Source organism: Alligator mississippiensis, chromosome 7, assembly GCF_030867095.1.
Source record: "Alligator mississippiensis isolate rAllMis1 chromosome 7, rAllMis1, whole genome shotgun sequence".
Taxonomy (NCBI): Eukaryota; Metazoa; Chordata; order Crocodylia; family Alligatoridae; genus Alligator; species Alligator mississippiensis.
The window spans coordinates 12,992,390-13,010,339 of NC_081830.1; the positions used below are offsets into that span (position 1 = coordinate 12,992,390).

At 43.3% G+C, this 17,950-nt stretch overlaps 1 protein-coding gene across 2 annotated transcripts; it reads left to right on the plus strand.

Annotated features, from left to right (window-relative positions):
- The first annotated feature begins 604 nt into the window (after positions 1 to 604).
- ANXA4 (annexin A4) lies at positions 605 to 17,476 on the plus strand. Of its 2 annotated transcripts, none has more exons than XM_014609797.3 (13): positions 605 to 724; positions 4,796 to 4,852; positions 5,938 to 6,025; positions 7,555 to 7,649; positions 8,561 to 8,674; positions 9,400 to 9,490; positions 10,078 to 10,157; positions 12,351 to 12,407; positions 12,995 to 13,088; positions 13,369 to 13,464; positions 14,107 to 14,165; positions 14,481 to 14,603; positions 15,520 to 17,476. In XM_014609797.3, the coding sequence occupies exons 2-13, from the start codon at positions 4,850 to 4,852 to the stop codon at positions 15,577 to 15,579; spliced, it is 960 nt and encodes a 319-aa protein (XP_014465283.2). In that variant the 5' UTR covers positions 605 to 724; positions 4,796 to 4,849; the 3' UTR covers positions 15,580 to 17,476. The 2 variants fall into 2 exon arrangements, with proteins under 2 accessions (XP_014465283.2, XP_019338215.2); XM_019482670.2 differs by lacking the exon at positions 605 to 724 and adding an exon at positions 4,026 to 4,096.
- Positions 17,477 to 17,950: the final 474 nt, after the last annotated feature.

Sequence of the window (17,950 nt, forward strand, 5' to 3'; positions counted from 1 at the left end):
GTTTTTTGAGCAGATGTATTTTTTTTTATTAGACCGAGTACATAATAAAAAATAACAAAATAACGATACAAGATATCACATCTACTGAAAAAAACCCTTGCCTATCTAACATCCTTAGATCAACACAGCTACAACCAAAAACCCAGCATAACATTACGCACTTCACTGGTGAACCCCACAATGAATTCAGACCAGGGATAATCACTTGGCACATGTCGCTGGACAGAAATGACTCTCCCACTATAGAGCCAGCCTGCTCTAAAGTTAGCCCTTGAAAAGGCAAAACACCCCCAGTTTGTCCTTTTATCTCAAGACAGTCAAGTTCAACGTGGAGAGGTTCAATCTCAAAGACCCCTTGGGGCAGAATGCAGCAACAATGCTCTCATCCCTGATCATCTTCCCATGTCCCTTCCCCACCAAATATTTATTTTTATATATGAAGCAGATGTGCTCACACATCTGGACGCTCCACTATAGCTTAATCTGCGGCCAAGCACAGCCCCTTTTCTTCCAGGAGCTGAGCGAGGGCTGCGGTGCCAGCTGGCGAAGGACCAGCTACCCTCCCTATCCGGAAAGGAGGGAGGGAGGCAGAGAGAAGCGATTCCCCAGCGTCAGCAAAGACTGCACGGCTGCGAACTCTCCACCCCGAGACAGGGCGGGTCCAGCTCGTATAGGATCCGCAGAGCACAGCTCTCGCGATCGGGCCGGGAGCAGGACCCTGCAGGTGAGAGGCCCGCGGAGCCGGGCTGGCTGCAGCTGGACCCGCGTGGGCTGGGGGAGCTGGGGCAGGGAGCCCGGCTTGGCACCAGGGCCCGGGTGCAGGGAGAGGGTGCACGGGCTGGCTGCTGCAGCCCTGTCTCGCCGTGTCTGGCCCTGGCTCAGGCTGCCCGCCTTGTTCGGAAAGCGCAGGGTAAAGGTGGCACCCAACCGCAGTGCCAGCATGGCAGCGGGAGCTGTCACTGCTCAGAAACAATGCCACAGGCAAGCATTTCCCTGGGCAGTTGCTTTTAATTGTTGGGCTAGAGGCCAACACACTGTCCAAGATCTGCCTTAGGTCTGTGCTCCTGAACTAGTGGATGTATGTAGGACCCGGGCCGGATGCAGGCATGGGTGAGACAGAAAGGGGTCCTGAAAGTGGAAATTTTAAAATTATTATTATTATCATCATCGTCTCTGCCAAAGGGGGCCCCAATACTAAAAGTTCATCCGGGGCCGCCAGGAGTCTAGGTACGGCGCTGCGTGGGAATAAGTCACCTTGACCGTGTTTTGCAGAGGCAGGGCGGTGGGTGCTGTGGTTCCCCTGCTTTCCCCACAGCAGGTTCCTGTGCTGGGTTTTGTGTCGCCTTGAGATTGCCCATCATCTTGCGCAGAGTGTAGACGATGGATTATCTGGGATGGTTGGATGGGGCTGACCCTGCCTCAAAGAGAGGTTTGAACTAGATCCGTGTTTACTCAACCTATTGGTCGTGACCCAAAAGCGGGTCACAAGCATATATAAAAGGGTCATGAACAAACTTTAAAAATGGATTCTCCCTTAAAGGAGAAAAACATGGGAAACCATGGTTTCGGGCCCGCCGTGCACCACACACACACCACCCACTCCATACGCTGTGGGGCTGGGGCCTAAGGGTGGGGGGCAGTGGGTCAGGAGTGAGGGGCACCGAGTCAGGACTGACCACTGATGTTTACAAATGGGTCCTGGTCCGTAACATGTTGAGAACTACTGGATTAGATGACCTCTGGAAGTCTCTTCCAGCCTGACTTCTCTAGGATTCTCCGTAACAGTCCAGTATGTGGTTAAATCTTCCGGGAGGTGTCCAGTCTGATGTGTTATCACTGCTTGTTTTCTCCATGGTGGCAGGAGTGTGGTTAGAGGTGGCGGTTGGTCCAATACAACATACTGCCCTAAGGAACCCTTGCCTCTCGCATCACATTAATACCACGTGGATGCCCTTCGTACTTTGCTATACACTAAACTGCAGGAGGGCATCCAGATGAACATGCACATCTGCTTCACATCTCAAGTGAGGCTGTTCATGGGGCAACGAAGATAATTAGGGATGAGAGTATTGGCGGGATTGTGCCCTAGGGTTTCTGTGGTGGCACAGGTGCTGCCTTTTGACTCTTTTTAATGTGTATATCTCTAATGAAGGTGCAATCATAACAGCTCAGGCTTGGGTAGATAAGAGTGGGTAGTGGGGAGCTGCTGCCACAAAAAGGGGGTTGAATTTTATGCCCATGTGACTTGGATTTAATACCAGGCCCTAAAATTTATAATTGGTAATGCAGAAAAAAAAATTATCAGCATGGCTTCTCTTAAATAGGTCTCCTCACTGACTTAAATCCTCATCTCCTAATTAACAGCAGCATAAATGGAACGGCAGTAACATCTGCCCTGAATCTTGTGGGCTTGTGTCTTTCTTGTATTCTTTGTTTGCTATGCTGTTTCCTTTGTTTGAGGCTTTTCCCCTTTCCCTCCTCCCTCCCCTTGTTCATGTAAATAAGGTTCTCCTTCATTATTTCCACTGACCTATTCAAACACCAGCCTCAGTGTTACTCCTGCTTTTGTCAGCAGCCTGGGCAGTGGGATGAAGTCAGAAAAACCTCAGGTTTTAAAAGGGATGATCAGTCCAACCTAGGCTGTACATTTGCATGTTTTGGTCCTACCAAACCTACCATCAATTGAATGTTTCATGATTTTTAAGCCAATATTTTTCTGCGTGAAATAACTGCCATTCAAGAACTGAAAGTGAATTTGGCTTTGCTAAAGAGAAACTCATATAACAAAGAGAAAATTGCAAGTGAAATCAAGCGGAGAAGACATTGAAATGGATGTTAAAGGGCTGAGTGCCCAATGCTTTGCAACAGGAAAAGCCAGGTGCATCGATGCAAAACAGGTGTGAGTGTCAATAAAACAATGGTATCTATGCCCATTCTACATGAATTGGATAAGATGCAGGACAATAGAGAATCGGACTCCAGATCACAAAATAGTATAAGCAAAGTCAGTATGACCATTTAGGAGCTCAACTTCAAGCAAGTTTTTAAGTAACTTACTGAACTGGAGCCTCAGTTCCATCAGCAGTACAAAGAAAGCAAGATTTTAACTAGGCCCCTTCTGTAACAGAATTAATTTCCTTACCATCTCATCTAAATAGCTCTGATAATTTCCATCCTTTTACATCTTCCTGATCATTGGCCTGTCCCATTTCAGATTTTTGGGCACACTGTGTTAGGGAAGGAATAAAACAGTCTTTGTCTCTTTTGTTCTAACTACATACAATAAGGAACTTGACAGTGTGGGAACTCCAACACTGTGGTCACGAGTGCAACCAAAATATTTTCCCTGAGCCTGAGGAAGAGCGTGTGCGCCTGAAAGCTTGCAGAAAAAGATTGTTTGTTTGTTTGTGGGGTTCTTTTTTTTTTTTTTTTTTTGCAGTTTCTTAGTTGGTTTAATAAAAGTTAGCATCTCTGAACCAAGAGTTCTAGAGTTTTGCATACCAAACTATCTATACACAATGCCTGAAGAAGGGTGTTTGTGCCCAAAAGCTTGGCAAGAACTTTTTCCCAACTATTTAGTTTGTTTCACAAAAGGTATCGCCTCTACCCAAAGAACCTTGCCTGCCTAGACACAAGAAATACACTTGTAAAAGCCACATGGGAAGTTCAGCTACCCCAGAATAGCATAATTATACAGCATGGATGGACTTGTCAGAGTCATGTGAAATGACTCGGGGTAACCATCCTGCCTTTCCTAAGCAGGCCAGTTAGCCTTCTGAACTGCTAAGTCTCTAACTGCTGGTCAGAGTAGTAACTAAGGGTTGGTTGATGTTGCCATGCCTTTTGGAGTGCTTTGTAACTCTAATTTTAGAATGTGCAGATTCATGTTTTGGGAGGGGGGGACCCGCTCCCCAAGACCCGACTGTTTGCTTAAAACTAAAGTCCAGTTGATGATGCTTTTATAATCCCTCTCTGTATATAAGGAATGGAGAGAATATGGTAGATTACTAGGACTGCAAGCAAGATCATCGTTAGTTTGGCATTTTATTTTGCTCCACACTGAGACCCCAGCTCTCAGAAGAAATGAACATTCACTGTAAGATTCAGTTCTGTTTCTTTAATTTTGGTTTGTTCTCTCAAGTGCTGGCTGGGTGTTATGCTACAGTCTCCCATTCACTGTTTGTGTTACAACAGTGGCAGAGACCCCTGTCATGGCCTATGCACCTGTTGTGCTGGATTCTGTACTAACATGGAACAAAAACACATTTCCTGCCCCATAGAGCTCTTCAGGGAGAACTAATGAGGCAGCAATTACTGGCACCCAGACTTACCTCCCTTGGATAAGGGAGGTAAGCACCAACTTCCAGATAAAATGTCCAGCTCCCTGCCGCTCATTTGAAAATCACAGTCTTTACATCCATGGGAAATGAGCAGATGTACAGAATAGTTCATTCAGATTTTTGAAGTCTTGGATGTTTGTAAATGCCAAAGAGTTGTAAACATTACTGTAATTTTTAACCCTCTCTTGAACAGTCACGAGAGCTGTTTGTCTGGTATTATTCACACTCTACCAGTTACCTCAACAACTAACATGAGCTATCCTAGCAGGAATGTTGTTGGACTGCCACCTAACCCTGCCTCAAAGAAATGAAGTGGTTCCAATATGTCTTTACTGTGTTAGGTGGTACCAGCCCCCTTCATCTACAGTACATGTGGAAGCAGAGTTGGGGAACTCTGTTAATTATTTTCCAGGTCACTTCCTTGTTTTGTACTTTCCTATTTCTTTTTATTGCAGATAACCTCCTGCGTGGGTGCCCTGACATTTAAAGATTAACCAGCTGCTATAGCAATGGTGAGTGCATTTGTTCTCTGGTACCATGTGGTGCCAGCTTAGTTCAGTGCCCACATTGATCAGATCAGTGGAGATAGTGTAATGATATTTACTTAGATTAACAGAACAGGAAGGTTACTGGCCACCCTGGTAGTGTGCTCATCTCTGGTTTATTTTCTTAGGGCAGAATAAGGATTATCCCTAGACTAATGATTTAAAAGGGGAAGTGGAAAATTACTACAAAGATAGGTTAGGGAATGCACAGGTCACTAGGTATTTCATGTGTGTATTCTGCATGTGTGTATGCTCTTAGTACATTGTGGCTGGCAGCTTAGTCCCCCCCACCTGTTCCTATATGTATTATTAAAAGCCTCAGCATGTGGCAGTTTAAGTTACTGAGGAGTTTTGTTGTTGACCTCAAAGGGAAGCCGGTCCTTAGATGAGACTGGGTGCTCCAGGAAACACAGCACTGGAGAGAAGTCACAAGAAACTGGCTCTAATCTCTACTCTGCTATTAATTCATGGATTCATTGGGGTTCCTCAAATTCTGCATGCCTCAGTTTCCCCTTTGTTTAAGGACAGTATATAAGCACCATTATACAAGTGCCATAGAATAGCTTACTACTGGGGAAAGTGCTTCGGTCACCACTGCACAGAAAACTACAGCTCCCTGAAGCAGCAGCAACCACAACTGGACTTTACATAAGTGCCAGACTGCCAGCTCAGAAACTGAATTCCCTTACTGAATCATGGAACAAGCACAGTCCAGGTTGCAACAGGGCATATTTCTCCCTCTTAGCCAGGCTATGTGGCTTAATCCTCACCTAGAAGGGAAGCCTCTTGTAGGGGTGAGTGTCTCTTATGGAAGGGGGTAAGGGTTTGGGGGCTGTGGCACAATGAAAACTCATCTCTGCTGTCCCTCTGTGTGGATGAACAGCATCTTTTGCCAGCACAATCAAAACGTACAATTAACTTAAGTGTCATGGCTGGGTTTCACCACTATCGCCTCTCCAGGAAAATCTATTTAACTTGATTTTTTTCCCTCTCAACATTTTCCCCTTTTTTTTTTTTTTTTGCCTTCAGTAACTGCTATTTTCTGTTTTTAGGCTGGATACCAGGGCACAATCAAAGCAACCACCTACTTCAATGCAGAGGAAGATTCACAGAAACTGAGGAAGGCCATGAAGGGACTTGGTGAGCGTTTTCTTTTCCCAGATGCTTCTAACCATCTTGTTTTTTAAAACACCAGGTTGCTGCACAGCTATAGTTCCCTAGCCCAGAAATGCAGTTCTATGCTGACTGTAGTCACAGGGTAGGGATCACTTCACTCACAAAATGCACCTTCTCCTGGAGTGGAACATGAAAGCTGTTAGGCAGGTATAACACAGGAAGGCTGTAGATAGATTACACTCCAGAGGGAATGACAGGGAGGAATGTATAGGGGCCAAATATAATGCCAGGGGCTGGGAGAGTGCAGTACCATTAGCACAGCTCCAGGAAGTATACTTTTTGGATATTTACTCGCCTGGGGCCTGCCTGTCAGCCTAAATATTTACTTACTGTTCCCATTACTGTAACATCTATTTTTTTGCAAACTAGTAGAACAGATAACCTTATTGTATGTTTTTACTAAAAATAATGATTTGTATAAACGTTATTTAATTTCCCATATATTATTTTCATTGTTCATTTTATTATACTGTTTTGGCAAAAGCTGTAAATAAACTACTACTACTACTACTACTACCACTATAGCACCTTTGGGCATTTATACACATGCTCTGGGAGTGTGGGAGGGTGGGCAGGCACTGTAATTAGAGCCGCTCCAAGAGCCACGCTAATTAAAAGCGCCTGGAGCATCTCATGTATCAGCATCCCCATACTTCAAAATGGCAGCAGGGGCGCTTGAACTAAAGCTTGAATGAGCTTTAGTTAAAATGCCCCGCCACCATTTTGCAGTGCAGGGATGCTGATACATGAGACGTTGGAGGGCGGTAATTACCATGCTCCAGCAGACTCGATTAATTGGGTCTGTTCTAAAGCGCTGTAATTACAGCACATCAGAGCAGCCTCACTGTTCGTGTATAGGTGCCCTTAGTTACTCACAAACATTAATGAGTCTCTTTGCAATATCCTGCAAAGTAAGGAAATGGCATTTAGCCATTCTGAATTGCTGTTGTCGTTCTAACAGGTGGGGAACTGGGGTGCAGAGAGCAATCGAGTGACTGGTCCAGTGTTGCACAGGAAATCTGTGGCAGGGCTGGGCACTGACCTGAACTCTAGGTCCAGCTTTTTGTTTGCTCCTAAAATAGTTCTTTCTGCACCCTGAGGGGATGCTAGCTCAAGACAATACTTTAACAGTGCCACTTTCTTCATCTTGTACACATTTCATGGAGATTTCCCATCCCTGGGAGGACTCTGCTTCTATCACAGTTAATCTTAACCACTGGTAGCACAGCTGGAGGTCATGATAAAATCCATTTTTAAGGAGGGATGCTGAAGATCTTAAGGCCAGTGTACCTCTAAGCTAGTGGTGAGTGAGAGAGGCAGGCTATGTCTTCAGAATGGGTTTAAATTCAGTTCCCCAGGCATATGGATAAGTAGGCTTTAGAAAGATAAAACATGTTTTTTATCAGATTGGGAACAGAGTGGCCTGCTTCAGTGTTCCTATTTGCTTTGCATCCTAACAGTCTAGCACTGGCTTGCTGGTTTTCCCTCCTCAGGTACAGATGAAGATACCATCATTGATATTTTGAGCCATAGGAGCAGTCCCCAGCGCCAGCAAATTTTAATCGCCTACAAATCTACGATTGGCAGGGTAGGTGATGTCTGTTTTTAATTGCAACTGGCATTGGATGGATGTTGGTGATACCTGGGTTATACAACAGAAGTGGGATATTAGTGATACTCTATTCTTTAAGGGGGCTGCAAGTGCAGGCTTTTTCTGGCTTTGGCATGAAACTTAGTGTAATTTGTGTTCACTGCAGCACAGCTGCTCCTCCAAAGACCATTGTAAGGTGTCTAGTGCCATTGTGATCATCCTCCAAAATACAACAGAAATCTGGCTGAACAATCTTCCTGAACACTTATTCTCTTCTTATGGTGGACCTTTGGCATTTCCTGACAGTATGATTGTAAGACCAACCAGAGATCATGCTGCAAATGACCTTTGCTGTGACACTTAGCCCATCTGGTTCCTGAAATTCTGTAGTGACCAAGTTGCCTCCAGCTTTTCATGCAGCGTAACTGTTATAATTCTCTTCTGTCCCTGCTTGTTGCCTGTCCTGCCTAAGTCAAATCTGTGTAGCAATAAGGGTTTAGTTCATTGTCCAAGTTCATTGACCACTAGAGCAACTGAAAGAGATTGATGATGGTAACAGATTCCAGTTCAGGTTTTGAAGGCCAAATTCTCAAGTAGCTATTAATTTTGCCTGGCTTCTTTTGATGCCACATTGGCTTCTTTCCAAGGTGCTGAGCAGTTAGCAAACACAAAACTAAGCCAGAAAGTTCATATGCACAGGTTAGCATGTGAATGGCTGAGCTGTTGAAATCTGGGAGAGGGGGGAAAAAAAACAACCCAGCTTCTCTGATGGTGGACTGCAAGGAGCATATGGAAACAGCCTGCCCTGGAATCATCCCAGTTGGGATTTTGCCAGGAAGGCTGTGCAATATTTGTGGGCTTTTTACTCTTATGGACCTTCCTTCTCCCTCATGTCGCTGGCTTCACAGGATTTGATTGATGACCTCAAATCTGAGCTGAGTGGGAATTTTGAGAAGGCGATAGTTGGACTGATGACCTCCACCACACTGTACGACGTGCATGAACTGAGAAGGGCCATGAAGGTTTGTCACTCCTCGCTGATATTACCAAAATGCTAGTCAAACAAACAAACAAAAAAACCCAATAAAAGATGAGACAGGTGAAAATTCCCCATTCAACTCTCCCTTCCCTGCAAAGGGATGGAGAAGGAACCCTTGTGACAGATTTTGGTTACGTCACTTAACAGGCTTCTGGAAAGCACAGCGTGATACTGAGGCAGATCAAAGCTACAGAAAGGAGCCAAATATCATTTGGTGATTTAACCTGTAATCACTTTTGCACAATGAGATCTGACAGTAGTTCATGTTTCATGCTAACATGAATAAGGAGCTAACATTGTAACATATGGTTGCATTCCAAAGCAAAGGACTTAAAAACCAGCATGTAAATACCTTCTATGCTATGGGGCTGTTTAATAGTCCTTTTTCTTGCTAGCATTTTGTAAAATTGGATTTAACACTGGAACAGCTATGCTGCCTATTCACAAACCATGTAGCAGCACCCTGGAGAATCCAGAGATTCTGTAGAAAAGCATCTCATCTTATGAAGTGCCTGGCACGTTATTTCCATTGCACAGGAATTGAGGCAGAAAAATGAAGTGTCCTGTACAAAGAAGGGTGGTTGCCAGCACCTGGCCTCTTACTCTGGAAAGCTAATTCTCATTCCATTGCTTGAAACACTCCGTCTGTGTTTACCAGTAGACTGAAGCAACTTTCATTATTATCCTTTTTCTCTGCAATTCGGGTAGGGAGCAGGAACAGATGAAGGCTGCCTGATAGAAATTCTGGCTTCCCGTTCTAATGAGGAAATCCGGCGCATTAATGATACCTACAGACGTCGTAAGTACCATAAACCGTGGGCTGCTATAATGGTAGCGTGTGGAGAGCAATCTGTGGTGGGGGCATGGAAGGAAGTCTGCAAAGGATCCTAACTAATGCCTGGATTCTGGAAATTGCTTTAGCACATTAAATACTATATAAATCTGTGGGATTTAAGCACGTGCTTAGGAGGGTTTTCCTGAAACAAAACTTTAAACACTTATCCTTATGATTTAGTTATAGAAACCACTAGGAAAAGCCCCTTCTCTCATTCCCTACAAAGAGTTGTCTGGCCGGATGTTTAACCTCTCAGCCAGCAAAGGTCTCATGCTCATAATAGCATTGGCTAAACATTGTGATACACAATGTACGTTGATCTAAAGGTACACGACTCCCATGAAAACTCGTTTTCTACCCTCTGAAGTTGGCTGTGCTGTTGATAAGGAACGTAGAATAAGGTTGAGGTCCAAATTCCTAGGAATTTAGGTTCAGAAATTGAAGGGGAAATGCAGAATCTTAAAACTCTAGTTGTGATTCAGCAAGGATAAGACACCCTCTTTCAGCTAAATAGTGCTTTGATGCTGGGCTTATGTGTGTTCTCTTGCCAGTATATGGAAATAGCCTTGAAGAGGACATTGCCTCAGATACATCTGGCATGTTCCAGAGAGTGTTGGTGTCTCTAGCAACAGTAAGTCCAGTGTAACAAAATGTTCTATTTTTTACTGCTGTTGCATATTCAGATGTGCTCACTTTGTTCCTGTGATTAAGGCTTTTTAGGTACAGAGCATGCACCAGACCTGACTGCTGCCTCTTACACAGGTCGGGAGTAACACACTTCATGTCAGAGATATGCTAACATGAAGAAGAATCAGACTGTATCAAATGGCAGTGCTGATCCTTTTCCTGCAGTTTCCTTCTCCAGCTTTGTGCTTTGCAGTGCACTCTCCTATCCTGTGTCCCCATGTTTGCAGCAGCTTCCTCAAGCATCTTGTTTTATCATCTTCAATTGCAACATCTTCCTCTGCTGATCTCTCTGTAACACCCTTCTCTGTCCCTGTATATTGCATTGGTCTGATCTGCAGTGCAGGCTTATGATCACATGCTGTCCTTAAAACTACCAAGTCACTGCAGCTCCCATTGACATCAAGAGAAGATACAAAAGAAAAAAAAAATCAAAACCCAAACTGTCTCTAGTGGATTATGGAATAGAGAAGATCCCACACAATTTACTGATTCATTTGATGCACTGGCTGGGGAAATGTTCAGCTAATTGCACAATTTCACAATGATTTCACACTTAATTTATACAACACAATTTTATTTTAAGAAATACCATAAACATAAAAAACACGATAACTAATATATATATAAGGAATGATACTCTAAATGCACTTCTTTAAAACAATTACAATTACAACTAACTATATAATTTGAACCAGAAAAGTTATTACTATATTATACTTACAATCCTAGAATTCTGAGAAGCCAAACACCTAGATATGGTTTCATTCCTCAGTAGTACGGTTCAATGGGCTGGCCTCAATACTAATAGGACTAAGTCCTCTTCCTTCGGTCCCACTCGGGCGCTCTGCGGCTTCAGCGTGAACTAAGAGATTCATGTTCACGGAGAGGGTGGTTCAGGTGATCAGTCTGATCCGGCCTACACTTGCGATTCTTCCTTCGTTGTTCTGCAAGTGAGGTTACCTCCAAATTGGGACAGTAGGTTACAGTTTTTATTGGGTGAGTTGCCATCTTGGGCCCCTCCTACCCAAACCTGTCACTACTCCCAAATTTGGGCTCAGATCTTACTCAACGGGTTTTTTGCTAGGTGGTCCGTTTGCCTTCCGCAATGGAATTTGTCCGCTGACTATTTAGTTTATCTTAAATTTTGCTTTGGAAGATTTTCCATACCACTGTGGTGACATTTCCTTTACAACCCCCTTTCAAAAGGCTCCTAGGGTTTTGATCTCTGGGAATATTTGCTTAAAGGTCATTTTTCTGGTCCTTAGGATAGCTTGTTAAAGGCCGCTAGAGATAAGATCGAGGAGCCAAGACTTTAAGCACGTTTGTTGTAAGGCCAGGTAAAACAATGAACCTAGATAAGAAGATGAACCTCACCCTTTTGTCTAAACTGGCTAATGGGCAGCTTTTACAAGCATTCAAACTATTACATTCAATATGACACAAACCATTTTGTAATACTCCAGAGCCCCTTCTCCTCACTGACAACTAACATATTGCATAATTACAACTGCTTTTCAATTGCTTTTCACTGAGATATCGGTTGGCTATTGGATCAGCATTGATAAAAAGAGAAATTATGTTATCAGCTTTGTTTGGTCATGTAGCTGATAATTACGGCTGCATGCCTGGAGCACTCTGGCAAGTGTAGTCCAGTCCCCGTGCCCTACTGTTGGCCCAAGTCCACAACAGACTACAGGTCCTGGCGAGCAGTGGGAGGGGGAGGTGGCACCAGGGACTGATCACAGGGTGCCGCACTGGAGTCTGCACCGTCTACCCAGGATGGCAACACGGACTGTGTGGGAGTCGGGCTGTGGGTGAGTGTCCAGTGTGTGGGAATAAGGTGGTCACCCCCTTCCTCATTGAAGGCCAGTGCAGGCAGAAGGGTGCATGTGTGTGTGCGTGTGTATGCATGCTATTACTAAATATTGGTTATTGGATCAGCATTGGCCAATATGGTTGGTTAATCATTAGCTATCAGTATTGGCCAAGAAAATCTTTATCATTGCACCTCTACTTTTCAAATAGATCTCCATTACGTACTTTCAGTAGCTTCTTTTTAACAGGAAGCGTGCTGGATTCCTTTCCACTAGTCACTTGCTAAGCGTGAATCTAATACAAGCCACTTGTGTTTCTACAGGGAAACAGGGATGAGGGACACTATGTGGATGAAGGCCTTGCTCGGCAAGATGCACAGGTCAGTACCTCTTTGTATCCTTTGAAAGCAATCTGTCTCACACCACAGGAAGTATTTGAAAAAGCTCCTGGACTCTTTACTAATTGTATTTTTAAGGAGTGTCACAATACTGCCACCCCAGAGATGGCTGTGATGTTTCTAGGGCAGTGACCATGCAAGCTCTGCCCTATGGGCGCCTACTAATCTTGCCTGCCACATGGTGCTGTCATAAATGATGGATAGGGAGGCTGCTCTCAAGTTCCTGCTCAGTCACAGTACTGAAGGTCTCCCCGAAACCCTGTAGGTTGCTCATCCCCCGCCCCCGCCCGTCGCGGCACCCCCTCTCTCTGGTGCTGGGGTCTACTCACCCCCCACACCTGTCATGGCGCCCCCTCTCTCTGGCGCTGGGGTCTGCTCACCCCCCGACCCACCACGGCGCCCCCTCTCTCTGGCACTGGGGTCTGTTCATGCCCCCCCCATATGTTAGGGATAAATCCAGATCCTGCCATGCTTAGGTGTTTTGGAAAGTGAAAAGCCAGCCTTTGTGGCTATTAAATTCATTTTAGTTTCTAGACATAGCCTCACTTTACATTCCTGATTCTTTCTAGTGCCTCTATGAAGCAGGGGAGAAGAAATGGGGGACAGATGAGACTCAATTCCTGTCTATCCTCTGTACAAGAAACAGGACTCACCTACTAAAAGGTAAGATGTTTAGTACTTTCCAGGTTTCTTTTCACACACATTATTTTTAGACATGCAGAAGTGTTTCCTCAAAGCCCTCATGCATTATAGATTCTCATCTCAGTTTCTTCTACTTCAGAACATAGTAACTCAAAAATTAACTTGAATTCTTCTGAGTGTAAAGGCAGCTCTTGCTAGCAGATGTTTGGCGCTCAGTACATTGTGTTGCACAAAATAATCTTGGTCAGTATTTTCCCTGCATTAGTGTGTGCATTAGCGTGTCTCTTTTTTCTTCCTCCAGTTTTTGATGAATACAAAAGGATATCCAATAAGGATATTACAGAGAGCATTAAATCTGAGATGTCTGGTGATTTTGAAGATGCCTTATTAGCTGTGGGTGAGTGTCCTGGCTCTAGATTTAGGATTGTTTGAGTACTCCATACATTACCAGGGGAGTAGCATGGTAAATGACAGCTTCTGACACCTGTGTTAGAAGCTAGGGATTAAAGTTTGACTTATTTAATAACCATAAGGAAACCCTGAAGGAGAGAAAGGAGAGGCTGACAAAGCTTGTAGGAGGAAAGGACAGATGGAGGCACAGAAAGAATTCTGGATGTACACATTACACTCTGCCTAGGCATCTTGTCTAAAGCAAAAGTATTTATCTTGAAACATAGGTTTTGTGAGATGTGCGTCCCTGGATAAAGGTGATAGAAATTCTGCTTCCATCCACTCTTTCAGTTTACTTTTGCTAAAGGGGCTGACACTTATAATTACAGTCATTAAAACACTCACTGAATTGCAATGGGTGAGGAGACTCCAGTTCAGTATGGAGGTGTACGTGTTTTAGCCACATTATTGCTCACGAATCTACTGGCAGACCTTTGCACTTCTCAAAAACTTCTGACACATCTAACTGTGGGATAGGAGCCTTAGCCCTTCATTTGGTCATTTACTCTGCCCCCAAACTTTTAATATAGAAAATCTTCCCCTTCCAATTTCTGCTCAACTGAATTCCCTTTTTCTCTTCTCTTTACAGTAAATTGCACAAGGAATAGATCTGCATACTTTGCTGAAAGATTATATAAATCTATGAAGGTAAATAGCTTTTGAATATGTGGAATTTTGGGGGGGAATTTAGGGAAGCACCTAATTCAACAGCAGAACTGTATGCTGCCAGGTTGGGAGTGGAGGGAGAAATGTGGAAGTATAGGGACAACCTGACTTATTTAATTGAAGCTCTTTTTCCAGGATATTATGCAATAAACTGGCATTTTTTGGTTACATGCTCTTGATAGGGAGCTGTCATACTGCAAAATGATCGGATTAATCCAGAAAAATGCTCCCTGATAAAACCAATATTGACTTATCCATAATGTTCACTATCCATACATGTATTACCTTTTCTTTAAGGGCTTGGGGACAAACGATGACACACTCATTCGAGTGATGGTGTCCCGCTGTGAGATAGACATGGTGCCCATCAGGAATGAATTCAAGAGGATGTATGGGAACTCTCTCTACTCCTTCATTAAGGTAAGCTTTTCCTTGCTAGAATCCAAGGCTGGAATTTGCAGAGTAGCCTAAGGGAGAGAGGTGCCTAAATCTCTTAGGCTCCACTGCAAGAGTGCAGCTGAGTCTAAACATATGAGCAAAATGACCTGAAACTGCAACAGGATGGCATTAGTTTATTGGTAGGCTGCCCAGGGCCTATGTTGTTTTTAATTAATTTTACATAGATGTACAATTATTTATGTATAAAATTTATGCATAAAAAGATGGTAATGTAGCTCTCCAGAATGTGATTCTCTTCATCTTACACTTTTTTTCTCACTCTTACAACAACAGTCACCTTGCTGATCAAAATATCTTCCTTAATCACATTAACTTTGATGTGGTTAGTTCAGCAAAATCACTCATTTTCCCTTCAGTGTTTTAAGACTGCCTAAAATAATTATATATATTGCACAGTTAGCTCAGATACTTTGCACCCAGGTTGTAGTGCTTGCATACCCTAGCCAGAGAGTAAGCATTCCTATAGCAAGGCCCTACCCACACACAAATGTGTCCTTCATCCACTGTCATGTATCTGGGAATCTACTCCTTTTGTGCTCAGATGGTTTAGAAGTCTTTTCTAGTCCACTGCAGCAGAGCTTCTCTTTTCTTCAGAGAACTGAGAAAAAGGCATTGGAGGACTCTACATTGTTGTGCCTAACCTTGCATCCTCTGTGCATGGTCTGTGAGATGCAGCCCATGTCTAAGAATGGTTTTTGCTTTAACCCTTGCCCCTAGCCTAGCTATCAGTTATGGCTTCAAAGGACAAACACCAGTGCCTGCATGGTAGGAGACTTGAGCAAGGCTAACGCATACATATTAAGAGTATGAAAAGACCAATTTAAAAAAAAAACCCTAAATAATAATAATAATAATAACAACATGACTTCTCTTTCAGGGAGACACTTCAGGAGACTACAGAAAAGTTCTACTCAATCTCTGTGGTGGGGAAGACTAAGTCATGTACAGCTGATTAGGCTGGTGGGGAGGAAAAATACTACAGAGCTCTTTCTTTCAAATAGCTTTAGGTTATTATTAGTAGGCCAGCTGCTGCTAATTCAGGTTGGCTTTTATGATAAGCTTCTATTACTTTGATTATGCAGTGGCTCTCTAATTGTGCTACTGAAGCCAGTTTTGCCCTGGACACCCTAACAACGTCACCTGCCTCAGTTAAGTCCAATAGGTTTGGAAAGACCTATGTGATGTTTGGAGAAGTAAATATTTTCCAGAGTCTCAGACTTTTATTTTACAGTTTGAAATGTTGTCTGTGCAGCAGAAGGGTAGTTGGCTGCAAAACATGACATACAACAACTACTTTCTTGTCTGTTAGGACACTCTTACACACTAACTTATTACCAAAGTGAGGTCTATGTTGCCTTTCACAGGAACTGCAGGGATATAATACAAGCCACCTTCTGTCCACTCATGTAATCACTGTAAAACTAACAAGTTTACTTGGGACAGAGCAAAGGGAGAACTTTACCAAAGTCTTAATGGCAACTAAAGCTTGATCTATCTGCCTTCATGCCAAAAGCCTTATCTAAAAGCAAAAATTTTAATGCTTTAGCTGCACTACAATAGGGATATAATGTTTTAGTATGAGGGCACTTCTGCCTCATTGTAAGAGGAATAAAATACATTAATACAAGGTACCATTTCACCACTATAGCTGCATTTCTGGTAAGGGTTATATTAGCATATTTGTAAAAAGTTAAGAACATCAGCCACTTTTCACAGGCAAACTAGTACATGACAGATTGTGTAGACTAGGTCTAAGGTTACTGGAGTTTCTCACTGGGCCCTGTGAATTATGCACTGCTGTCTTCTTCAAAACCCTTCTATTCAGTGTTTTATCCACAACTTGTGTTAGAAAAACTTAATCCATTGGGTGTTTTTACTCTAAAATTTTGTCTTTGTTGCTAAGAAGTGCCTTTGCAGTAGGATAATTAAACAGGTGTTTATATGGCAAACTATCAGTGGAGGTTAGGAATGTGTGACGCGGCTGAAATACTGGAAACTACCTAGGCACAGCAGCAGGAAGTTCAAAATGTGGTAGTTTTACTCTGCTTCTCAGAGGATGCCTCTACATGAGATACCAGAAATGCAGTGAACTAATTCTACTGCGCATTAGTGCATCACAGTGAAAGCTGTAGAATTAGTCTATTGCACATTAGCATCACCTAGAAGATGTGTGCCGGCACTACTGCACAGTAGCACCAATTACAACGCATTTAGTACCTGTTATTACAGGTACTAAATTTAATGCGCTATAATTACAGCACATAAATGCACATGTAGATGTTCCCAGGAAGAAGACCAGTGTTGCCCTGGCTGGACTGCTGCTGGTGTCTGGTCCAACCTATGGTACAGTACAATCCTAGCTAAGACGTGGCATTGTTCTTTCAGTGAGTGAAGCAAAATGAGATCAACCGTGATTGACCATAGCTGTACTGTTCTGAAGAGCTAATCCTTAATGCTTTTTATTCCGAGCGGTGCAGTGATAATTTCCTCCCAAGAGCTGTACTTTTAGAAAACAAGATCTACTGTCTTAGACATGCAAGCCTTCCACTCACTGTTCTCACAGTCGGGTTCCCATTGACTTGGTCTTGGGCCCTTTTGGTGACCTTATTAACCACTTTCTCTCTGCTCCTCCCTCTGCAACTTTAAAAATGGAAATACATTCCTTACTTTGTAGAGAATGGGAGACATTTGGTTTAATGCTTCTAAAGCACTACACAAACTAGAGGAATTTGCCCTTACAGGCAGCTCACAAATACATTCTGGCTTTGATTATTATTAAATGACTTGCCACACATTATACCCTTTTTCAGTTTAATAAAGCAGTTATTTCTTTACTTTCACTTACCAAATGTGTGTTTTATGAATGAAGCATGTTCTGTTTATACTTGCATTATCTTCCCCTTTTCCTGAATTTTTGCATCAGTTTTTGAGAAACAGAATATGGACCAGGTTTCCCCGTATCACAGTAAAACCCAGGGACGGGGCCTCTGGGCAGTTTCCAGTGTTTCCCTGGAAGATTCTCTTGCATCATGACCAGGAAGAGGATTTACCCCTTGCTTCTTGTGGGAGGAAAGAAGAAGAGTCCTTAAATCCCGTCAGGTCCTATAAAGACTAGGGCCTCACCCACAGACTTTTTCTGTCTTCAATCCTTTTAGCCCTGGCTGCCCCCACAATCACTATAGGGGGAAGCAGAAGCAGCAGCAGAGATGTCCCTCTTACAAGTGATATTAATGCCTTGCAAGCTCATACCTGGTGGGGATAGCAATGTGAAGATGTTCTAACGTACACAGACCAGAATTGGATTGAAG